General features: G+C 36.6%; 1 protein-coding gene across 1 annotated transcript in view; it reads right to left on the reverse strand.

Moving 5' to 3' along the window:
* LOC149555233 (Ypt/Rab-GAP domain of gyp1p superfamily protein) overlaps positions 1 to 12,554 on the reverse strand; it is a 174,487-nt gene that overhangs the window by 87,348 nt on the left and 74,585 nt on the right. The window contains exon 12 of the mRNA XM_089829319.1: positions 5,494 to 5,555. Coding sequence (XP_089685445.1) covers positions 5,494 to 5,555 — 62 coding nt within the window. The remainder of the gene's footprint in view (positions 1 to 5,493; positions 5,556 to 12,554) is intronic.

Below are 12,554 nucleotides of genomic sequence, written 5' to 3' on the forward strand. Positions count from 1 at the left end.
CGCGTTGGGTATCAAAGTGAAGGTTACAGGTTGATGATATACCCGAGTTCGAAGTTAGGGTAGCAAGAGGTAATAGATTAAGGTGCACAGGAAAAGTGTCAAGGCTTTCAATTCACTTTGATGACTATCTTTTAGAGGCAGATTTTTATGTAGTTGACTTGGATGGGTTAGACACCATGTTCGATAGGTAGTGGTTAAAGACAGTAGGCAAGTACACAATTGATCATGGTAAGATGCAGCTAAAATTCTTACAGGATGGCCGATAGGTGATTCTCAAGGCCATGTCAGAGGGTGAACCCAGATAGATTTCAACTCACAAGATGGAGGCTATTATGAGGCATGATGACATGAAAGTGGGCAGCACACTATTTCATTTCCTCTAAGGCTACGTTGTGTTCAAGATAGCAATTTCATGTTGACATTCAGCTAGTGCTTGATAAGAACAAGAGGGTTTTTGAAGACATACCCCCGAGCATACCTGTAGATAGAGGGTTTGAGCATATCATTGAGTTAAAGGAGGACGCCAAACCCGTCATTACCACTCCTTATCGTCACCCCCAGCAATATAAAGAGGAAATAGAAAGGACGATTAAGGAACTCTTAGACATGGGACACATCAAACAAAGCTCCAGCTCCTTTGCTTCTTCGGTAGTTTTGGTGAAGAAGGATGGTACTCTTCGCATGTGTATTGATTACCAAGCTCTCAACAAGAGGACCATTAAAAATAGGTACCCTATTCCTCGCATTGATGAGTTATTGGATGAACTACATGGGGCAGTCTATTTTTTGAAGATAGATCTTAGATCTAGATACCATCAAATACGGGTTCATGAGGAGGATGTGTATAAGACAGCCTTCCGATGCCACTACGCACACTATGAGTTCTTGGTTATGCCATTTGGGCTCACTAATGCGCTGGCCACATTTCAGTCATGTATGAACCATATTTTTAGAAAATAGTTGCGCAAGAGCATGTTGGTATTCTTTGATGATATCCTAGTTTTCAGCAAATCTTGGGAGGAGCATTTGTAGCACCTAGATGAGGTACTTAGCATTATGGAGGAGCATTCATTGTTTGCGAAGGAATTGAAGTGTGAGTTCAGATTGACTAAGATTCTTTACCTTGGACACACGATTGGTGCAGATGAGGTGAAGGTACACTAGGAAAAGATACAAGCAATCCTTGATTAGCCATCTCCAAGGAACGTATTAGATTTGAGGGGATTCCTCGATCTTTTCTCTTATTACAGGAGGTTCGCTAGAGGCTTCTCTCAAACAACAGCTCCCCTCACCGATCTCCAACGAAAAGGGGCATTCAAGTGGACGTATGATGCAGAGGTGACCTTTGATAAGCTCAAGAAAGTGATGAGCACATGCCCAATTCTGGCACTTCCTGACTTCTCTCACCCTTTTGTCTTAGAATGTGATGTTTCAAGGAGCGAAATTGATGCAATTCTGATACAGGATAGGCATCTAATAGCTTACGAGAGTCGGAAGCTCAAGGACAGTGAGAGATTGTACTCCAACTATGACAAGGAGATGCTAGTCATTATGCAACCCTTCACCAAGTTTAGACAGTACTTGGTGGGTGGCAAATTCATGGTTATGACAGAGCACAATAGCTTGCGATATTTCTTAGAACAGAAGGATCTCAATGAAAGACAGCAAAAGTGGGTAAGGAAGATTCAGGGCTATGATTTTGACATTGAGTATGTCAAGGGTAAGAACAATATAGTTGTTGATGTGCTTTCCAAGAGACCCTCAGTAATAGTGTTGTATCGTTTCAGAGATATCGGCAGATTGGAAGTCTCAATTACTGGTTAAGAATACTCAAGCTTGTCGGATCATGGGTGGGCAGCTCCAGGACAGCAAGTACAAGGTAATTGATGATGTGATTTTTTATAAGGGTAGGATCTATCTCGTGCCAAAGTCTAAGCTCAAGGAAAAAATTATGGAGAGTCTTCATGATGCACCATCAACCGGACACCCAGGTTTCTTCAAAACCTACAGACAGGTCAGAGAAAGGTTTTCTTGGAAGGGCCTCAAGGATGATATCCTTCAGCATATCTAAGAATGCCAAACTTGTCGATAGAACAAGTCGAAGCACAACTTCCCAATCGGATCATTACAGCCTCTCCCTATTCTAGCACAAAAATGGAAGAGTATCTCCATAGACTTCATTACAGGATTGCCGAGAGTGCAGGGTAAAGATTCCATTTTTGTGGTTGCGGAGAGATTTACTAAGCTTGCTCATTTCTATGCTATAGCAGCGGATTTGTCAGCCTCTCAGGTAGCCGAGAGGTTTTTCGTCTACATGGTCTATCTTGGACCATTGTGAGTGACAGGGATAGCAGATTTCTTAGCACTTTTTGGCAGGATTATTTAGATTGGCAAGTATAGAATTCACACCCAGCACGAGTTAACACCCACAAATGGATGGGCAAACTGAGATAGTAAACAAATGGGTGGAGGGTTATCTACGGAACTTTGTAGCGAGGCAACAGAGAGCTTGGGTTATATGGTTATATTTAGGGGAGTACTACTACAACTCCTACCACATGTCCATCTAAAAGACACCATTTTGAGCTCTCTATGGAAACAAGCCTCTATCATTCGTAGATCTAGCCTTACAAGACAGCAAAGCACCGTTAGTTGGAGATTGGATACAGGATCAGCAGGACATCCTCAGGTCTCTTTGGGAGAATAGCTTACAGGTTCAGAATCAGAAGAAAATGTACGTTGATTGCCACCGAACAGACCTGAGTTTTGAGTTAGGCGACATGCTTTACCTTCATCTCCAACCTTATAGGCACAGTTCCTTGAAGAAGAGTGGATCCGAGAAGCTTCAACCTAGATTTTATGGTCCCTATTGCATTACCCGAAGGATTGGAGAGGTTGCTTATGAGCTGGACTTGCCAGATGACAATAGAATCCACAATGTTTTTCACATGTCTTGCCTCAGGAAGGCGATTGGTCAGCGATTAGTGCCTTTCGTTGGATTGCCCCCACTTGATGAAGAAGGGAAACTGATTTTGGTTCCAGCCAAGGTGATTGAGATCAGGGAGAGGAAGTTGCGCAACAAATCCATCAGGGAGTATTTAGTCCGCTGGAAAGATTTGCCATATGAAGACGCCACCTAAGAGAGTGAATCAATCCTGCAGCATCCGGCACTGAGATTGCTTGAGGGCAAGCAATCCCAGGAAGGGAGGACTATAATGTCCCCTTCTCCATCCTAGGCCTTACTAGCGCCTTGTTGGTCTATCTCCCCATCCAGATGGACTAACGACATTAATCTTGAGGATGCCAGCCAGTCACAAGAGTTCATTTGGTTTCGTTGGGGGGAATATTTAAGTGGAAAAGCTTTTCTATAGTTAAGTTACTTTACTTTATAAAGTGGATTTGTAAAGTTACTTTATGACTTAAAGTCATTTTATAACAAAAGTAACTTAAGTAACTAGAAGACAAAAATAGCTTTTATCCCACATTGCCTAATTGTTTGTACTTCCCCTCATATCGAGGTTATAAAAGCAACGAGCTTCATTGGGATTGTCACCATGAAATGTGATATTATTCAAAATACAAGAAGGTTGCTTAAATGTGACTGGCTCTCTTAAAGACAAAACCCTTAAGAAATTTTGGGAGACTGGGCGTAGCCCCAGTATTCCTTGTGAGATCACACCAGGTTCAGGTATGGAAAGTGCAGAATAATAGTGTTCCATTAATTTCCACATTCAGCAGTACTCGGTTCGGTTGGCAGTATTTGTGCATTATTTCTATATAATAGCTGGTAAGAAAGTATGATCAAGGGCCTGCTATATACGAAGGGGTGAGAAGTTGTGCAGCAGCAGAAGTGGTAAACACTACTATCTATACGTAAGCAGGGCAGAGTTAGTCAGGCCATCCCTGAGGTAGACAGTGGATTGTATGTCACATTCCGTGGGAAGTGTAACAGTAGTGAGAGGCACGAGCAATAACAGTTTCAGTTGGGGGGGGACACTCACAGCCTTTACCAGTAGTCACACCCAGGCTGGAGGTCTGAACGCGAAGGTGATAGGAACTAGCAGTGTCTCAGTGATGGAATGGTAAGCCAGACACACCAACTTCCAGGGTCATTTCCAGCAGTAGGTCGGGTGCCACAGTGGTCATAACTGCAGGCCATACGAGTCCGACTAACCAGGTTGGTAAGTAGAGCTCGACCACGATCATGCACGCGTGAAGAAGCAGGTCACCTGCGGCAATAACCAGGTGCCAGTGTTATTTAACTTGCAGTTGTTTATGTAAATGCCCAGATTGTAATTTCAGACCAGTATAAGACATTTCTTAATATCATTGTTCAAATCCATTCTGGAATGAAAATCGGAAAACTGAATAATTGACTGAATGTGTTTGAAAACATACTGCAACATACGAGTTTCCTTGAATATGTACGTCACTGCATTGTTGTTTGGTCATGTTGCCGGTGAATAAAAATTCTGAGTTTAATCGTTCATCTTAACTTCTAACGATAAATTAAGTTTGGTTGATTCATGCTGTTGCTGTCCGGGTTGGGGACATTACAGAATTATTATTAGGATATGATTATATTATTATTTTATAATATATTTTTATTTTATCTGTCCTTATTATTATCCTTGAGAGAAAAAATGGGTTTATGTCCTTATTTATGTGTATATTTTATAATCAACGAAATTAAGTGCTGCTCATTTTTATTGGTGGAGGTATTTGCATCCATATGTGAGTGCAACAAGAATTCGGAGAAATTAATTACAATCCCTCTTGTCTTGCAAAAAAATATAATTAGAATAATTTATATTATGCTTCTCCAAACCTGTCTTCTTTCAATAATCTAAAAGTCAACAAGAGTTGAATAGAAAGGAAATTCATGTTGTTATTCGCATACAGGATGTTTCTGGATTTAGACCAAAATCTTTCAAGTCCTTCCTAGAGAAATTTTGCGCACAAAGAGCCGAAAATTTTGCACAAGAACTTAAGAGGAATTTCCATACACAACATAGATCTCGCAGAAGAGAGACAGGAAAAAAATTGACCTCAAAGCTGGCTACCACTGGACCTGCAAAAAATGAACCAAAGATATAGGAACAAATTTTCAAACATTTTTACCATGACAGACAATTTTCATGATCAGGTGACTGTCTGCGAAGAATTGGAGAATCCTTGGAAATCTTCCAAAATGGAATTCAAAACACCAAATAGAAATAGGGATTCAAGCTCAAAGAAGTAAGAATTCATTAAAAATATGTGATGTAACTGGAAATCCAACAGAATTTATTTTTTTCAGTTGAATTGCCTTTATCAATTTGTACATCTTAACTGGAAATATGATAGGCCATATGATGCTCAATTTTTGGTATAGAGGCTTATGTTATTGAGGGATATAGAGTTTTGATTCTACAAAAAGAAACACTGACAAACAGAATGCCAATTAAAATATCTAGACAATACGCTAACTATAAATCCTAAAGAGCTTCAAACCTTAATGTAGCAGATCTTTTCTCCTCCAATGCCCGACATAATTCAATTTTCAGCCACTTTACCTGAAAAAATAATATAATGGCAATGTTGAATAAGCTCAAAAACACAAATATAATACAGTCAAATATCACTAGTACTACCCTACTTCATGCGAAAAAATAGTTCTAAAATTTTGAGAATCAGTATGCTTTTCAGAAAGAGAGCATTTAGTAAAAGATTCTGCTAAGAATACTCCGAATTTCAATCTATATATGATTTTTTTCATTAATACAATCATAATCATGCTGATGCAAGTCATTACATTTAGGGCTAAAAACTCTATCTATAAGCAAAATATGGAATATGTAAAGGATTCCTCAGAACACCATTAAAATCAAGAATATATCATAGAAGAGCATTGTTGGCTTGAATGCCCAATTCTAATTAAGGAAAATGATAAACCATAATATACATCTGATTATAAAAAATATTACCTGCGTGTTCTGATATTTTCAGTCCAAAATACATTAATTATTTATGTAAGAGATCAAGGAAACCTTTTAATGATCACAACAACAAGAGGAACTGAAAGGCTTGATAGTTTTCCATGCAAGAGGCATCCTAGAGTTAGAAGAGAAAATTGTGCATTGCTTCTTAAAGTCAATGTCGGATAATTATTCTTAGAGATTGAATCCATCATCACAGGTATTTATTTAATATGTATGGAGATAAATCCTTATTTGACAATATTGATAAAGCATTAGCTACTTGTAAGGCTGATAGAATGTCTTTAAGGAATGGCACTTTACAATATCATTTCCAAATTCAAATTCAAATTTTTAACACAATATCCTTTTCATTACTAAATTTTGAGTTAAATTTTAAGTTTTTTACAGATTGATATTGTGGTTGAGAGTGTTATGGGAACATCACATAACTATGTGACATATGCTTTGCCTTTGAAACCTAAGTCTTGGCTTCGTAAGTGTTTGTTTCATCACTAACAACATGCATTCAATTGCTAGTAACAGTAAGAATCTGCCTATTATTTCTTACATCAAATAATCTTCTGTACATACTCTTTTAATAAAACACAGATCTCTGTTTCACCTTCGTGCAATGCCTATACAGGGTTATCCTAGTCTTGTACTGATGCACATGATATTGATCATCAAATCAATATGATTTACATTGTGTATTCATATGACCCCTCATCTCTTCATTACAAAGAGGCTAGAAATAAGATATTTTTAGAAAATAGGATAAAAAGTAATAGAAACATGTATGCAGTAGTTAGTGGCATCTCTCTAGTGATTCATCTTCAGCAGAGCACCATCATTCAATTCATGAATAGGTTTTTATCTAAGTTGCCATACTTGCTGGTCGAGCATGGAATTCAGAGGTCAATTTGCTAGTTCGTATAAATTCTGTTTTTACCTGGAAAATTCATTGAAAAACGCCACACAAGACTCTAGTCGAATGAGAGGTGAATTTTGATGCCTGTCGAGGTGGAAACGAATTTGTTTGAACTTTGGATGAAACTCGGTTTTGTTTTTTATTGTAATTTTTTAATATTGTTTTTCTTGTCTTACATGACATCCCAAGTTAAACAACTGCAATCTACAGAAAAACACAGGCTCGTCAAAAAACAGTGGGCATCTACAGAAAAATGCAGGTTCACATGGCTAATATACAGACTCATACCGCACAATCCAAGTATTGAAGCCCACTTTGACTGGTCACAATAAATATATGCAAAGCTTGGGAGAAATTAATATAATTTTATGAAACCCAATATAAATTCAAAGAAAAAGAGATGTCTTCGATTTTATATGCCTGGCAGCTCCGCTACCACACACAACAATACTAATACTGCTTGCAATTCCTGATAAAAAAACATAAGTTCAACTACTTTACAAAGATATTTGCGATTGAATTCTACTACTATTTTTATTTTTGCTTACATATATTTTGTTTTTAATTAAAAATAATAAAAAATTTAAACATATTTAAAATTATTAGAAGTTAAACAATTATTAAAATAAAATCAACCTAAAAGGTATACATAAAATTTAAATTATAGTTTACAAAAATGTCATTAAAGGCATGGTGTGATGGTTAAAAATTAAAATATATTGTTGTTGTCACCACCAACTTTCAAATGCACTCTTGAGCATTTGCCTCACAAACATTATGCCCCTACTAGACCATTAAACTCACAGATAGCCTGAGTTTTTGAATTGAATCATTGATATGGTGGTGTATTTTGACATTTTGTTGTCATTTGAACTAAATCATTAATATTTGCTAAGTTGCTTTAATCTTAGCAAAGTGGTGTATGAACTTATTTGCTGCAGTATACTTTTACAGACACACATATATATTTTTATATTTTAAAAAGAAATCTTGTACAGACGAACCTAAAATGAACCCAAACCCAGACCAAAATAAAATTGAGCGAATGTCAGACTTGAACGTCCAACCTGCATCCGAACCAGAATCCAAACCAACAACTTAGGTTTTTATCATTTAATTGCAACCAGAATATCTGATGTCCCACACTCAAACATCACAAGATCCTTAATCAGTACAGTTTGAACTTATTGCCACTATGATAAGATTGGCCGTGGTGTGTGTTGTGATAGATATAGCCTACATTGTATGGTGGTTTAATGGATCTGTGTAGTCATGCACCTAACAATGACTCTAAGAAAGTTTTCTAGAGAAATCTATAATCAATTGCCAAATAATCATGCTTAAAACAAAATAGAAACAATTATGTCAAGTGTCAACTAAACATTTAAAATAATTTGTAAATGATTATTGTAATATTTTCTTTTGCTCTCTTTAAAATGTTATCCCATGTGATAAATATTATCTTTTTCAATACTTTCGCTACTTAATCATATAGTGAGATATGGTTGAAGAATCTTGTCTAGTCATTCATCTCCAAAACATGATGTCTCCAGAACATGATGTCTTGGGGTATAAACTTACTAAAATTTTGTAACTGGAGAGTGTGGCTGCAAAATAACATGTAAACACATTCCTCATTTATTACTGGGTCTAAGTTGCATTTTATTCGAAGAAATGCTGTATTTTTGTTAGGCACGTAGAAAGGTCTTAATTGAGATTACGTGACAAAAAAAGTGCTAATCCTATAACTATATATACTCGTGATATATTGAAGCGAGAAAGGCTTATTTATTATATTATATTGCATACAACTTGCAAGATTCGGGACTTAACAATATGGAGCCATTGCAAATTATCCTGGTGCTCCTTGACATGATAGAATGTTTGAGGGTGTTCTTCACAATGGTCTAGGTGACAACAGTAAGAAGAGCATCTGCAACTGATAAACAAACTGCTGTTTTATCTTTCATTACCACTACAGTTCAGCTGGTGGATAGAGATAGTAAGGTATTTCTGAAGGTCTCGCAATCTGCATCAATCTGAGCGATGCCCAACATCCAGAGAGATGGTGTTAATCATTTCAAAAATATTTAAAATAGGTTCTAGTTATTAAAGATAGTTTCCTGTACAGATAATTAATAAGTATCAGATAGAAAGACTTAAAGATAGAGTTTTATTTGTGAGAATATCTTCAAGTCCATCACCATGTAGTCCTGTAGAGCAACAAAATTGCATAATATTTAGAAAAATAAATATTATTAGGTTGAATCCACAATAACAAGTTATTGGTGAACAAGCGATTGTTGTGAATTTACTTCTTCAATGGATGCATATATTTTTCATAAACAGGATTGAAAGCATTTAAGGATTAACTCTAAAAATTCTGAAATACAGTGTTTCGTGAAATAAAATTTACTATAAAAATTCTGGAAATACAGTGCTAAACATTAAACTAACAACTAACCTTTTCAATTTAAAGAATACATATTCCTAGTCTACTGAATCAATCCATCAAGAATGTGCATTTGACATCCTATTCTTAGGGGGGAATTTCTTCAAACTTCAAACTAAAACTGTCTCATCTAATCACAGTTGCCTTTTATGTCGCCGCATATTTATTGATGCTTTTCTGTCAAGAACTGCTTGTTAATTTTACTTGATTTCTTCAAAAGGTTTCTGGGTTTTGTTCCCCTTATTCCAAGCCCTATATCATTTTGAATTTTTTCATTTGATTGAAAAATGTAGGAGATAACACTTTTTTCTGAGATTGTGTTTACTGATTTGCACTCTTTTCCTTTGCCATTTTTTCTAAAATATCTTCTAGTGCTCCCACATGACTGAAGAAATTATTATTCAATTTACTAATTATATCATTGCTAGTTGTGCAGTGACTAGAACTAGCCTTGGTAAACTAATAACTGTGAAAGATCTTTGGAGTGCATGGAATAGATACTTAGCCCATTATTAGTATGACTACTAGTCATGTTGTCACAAAAGTTTGCAACCATGCTTGGGGCTGACCCCCAAGCGACCTTGTGAAACATTGAGACAACCTCCAAGGGTTGGACTTGCATTTTGAGGCTGAATCTCTAGAAAAGGAAGGCTTCGTTACAATCAGGATGCACCTAAACTACTAATTTTAAGGGAAAAGGAAGGGTTTACTGAAAAGGAAATGCAGTGATGACCAGATTGAGACACGGTTACTCTCTCTGCCTATCATACACATAACATGAAAAAAGCACACAAATACAATGATCTTGACTCTAATCTACTCTCCAAGGATTCCTATGCAAGTAAGGACAAATGAGATGCTGAAAGGAAGGGTAATCTCCACAATCCAACATTTAAAAAGCATACGGAACACAACATACAAACGAGGATAGCAGAATAGAAATAATCCATACAAGGTAAGAAAAATACACAATGCACCAAACTAGCAAGATAAGGTAAGAACTAAGACTTCTATTCATGAATGTTAAAAGAAAAATAAAGTTGCAGAGCATAATGTTGTTGCAAAAGAAACAGAGAACCCAGAAAATATCTACAAGAATGTTTTTAAAAGAGATCAAACATAACTCTGATTAGACTTGAAGAACAAACCCTAACTAGGGTTGAGTCACAAGAGAAGGGCCGATCAAAAGATCTGCTCTCCAAGAAAGTCAGTCCTGGAACTGATATTAGGAACCAAACAAATTAAACAAGAATGTCTTCTACCACCACAAGCAACATAGAAAAACTTGTACTTTGATGGTGTGTGTAAACTGCTTCAAGCCCTCTGCAACATCAAACTTGTTAATGAACTCATTTGCACAAGGCTGGCCAATAAATGTCATTACACAAAACACTGGCCACCATCACTATGATGGTGTGAAGAACAGCTTCTCAAGACCCCTCAAAATTAAATGAGCATAGCTAAAGAAAAAGATCAGATGAAGCCCTGTGTTTGAAAACATATAAATATCATTTTGCTATTGCCCATGGGTTCTAGAAACGATGCCACTTCATGGTCAAGCAGGATTAACAAGAAAAAGCCCTCTTTTAAAATGAGGCAGCAACCCCTATATTTTATTTATTCCACAACTGCCATGGGCCCCACGTGGCAGCACAGTGTTGAGTCACATAAGAGGTAGGCCCTTCCACTTCAACTCTCATTGTTGTATTGCAAGAAGCAACTTTCGTTTAAAAACAACCCTTATGCAATGCTGATGTTCGCTTTCAGCCCATCACCATTTTGAAAAACTGCAAAAATGCCCTTGAAGTGCCTCTCTATGCTAGATCTGCATTGAATGTGAGACACGTCCTCTTACCTCCTCATCGCAATTCACAAGAATGAAAATATAGCTTGAAATTCGCAGAATGGCAATAATCCTATTTGCATCACTGAGCTAGTAAAACAGAAAGGGGGATCAATAACTATTAGATAGATAATACAAGAAGGAGGGGTGAATCAGTATTCACAAACTTTTGCACACAACTGAATATTGTTAATTACTTTATAACTTGCATACGAAAGTAAACCAACAATGTTGAACACTAAATATAACCATGCACAAAGAGAACTCATAACAACATTATTTGTTAACTAGGGAAACCCTAGGCAAGGGAAAACCCTAGTGGGGATGATACCCACTAGATGATCCACTAAACAAAAGAATCTTGTTAAGGATATTGACCCTATTAAGGAGTCTATGAAGTACATATAGTGTCTCAAATCCTTGTTAGAGGACTAGGCCTTGTTAGAAGCCTCAACCCTGTTAGGAGTTACTTCAACCCTGTTAGGAGTTGGTAGAACAAATACAATGTATGCAAGAAGAGCCCATTGCCCTAACATGCAATTATACAATAAAATTCTTCAGAAGAATAGATATACATACAATACCATTTCGCTGCTGTAATTCGCACTTTCTCTGATCATACATCAAATCTCGCATCACATGAGGCTCATATATCTTTCAAGGTGTTCATACAATAGTTTGCATATCGTCTAACTTGCACATTGACTTCACATTCTTTGCGCAAGATAAGATCTTTTCTTGTACCTCGCAAATTAATAATTCTCTCCTTACTCAGCCTTCATGTCTTCACACGCTTGACATAATATAAAATCACTTATGGATTAATATTCACAAAGTTGGCTCATCATGACTTAGTAATTATTTTGTTACCAAAACAATTCCTTAAGCCGTACAACTCAATTCTTTGCTATGTTCTGTTCTGCTCTATTAAATACACGTATTGGTATTTTGACTATAACTTGCATTGTACTGATCGTACACACCTGCGCACTTAACCACGTCATTATGACATTGTCATAAAGCTATCCTCAACTACACATAAGCTAACTCAAAATGTGTCGACCATACACATCATATATGTCTCTATACTATTGCAAACTGTCTAACACTTAAACAATTTTCTATCTGTAAATGCATTAATGAAATGTTGAATACATGTTGCCATAAATGACTACTCACTAGACATCTAACTGACCATATTGCCAACAATCTCCCCCTTTTGCGCAACATTTGGTAAAATTGGCTAAGTCCCAAAATGATGTCATACAAAACAAAACAAATAAAAGTAACTATACAAAAATTGCCTTCAAAATATAACAATTTTATTCATGTTTTGACGGATCATTACATTCCTTATCAACCCTTACATTG

This window comes from Cupressus sempervirens, chromosome 5 (genome assembly GCF_028749045.1).
Source record: "Cupressus sempervirens isolate cs-2001-9-10 chromosome 5, ASM2874904v1, whole genome shotgun sequence".
NCBI classification, from domain to species: Eukaryota; Viridiplantae; Streptophyta; class Pinopsida; order Cupressales; family Cupressaceae; genus Cupressus; species Cupressus sempervirens.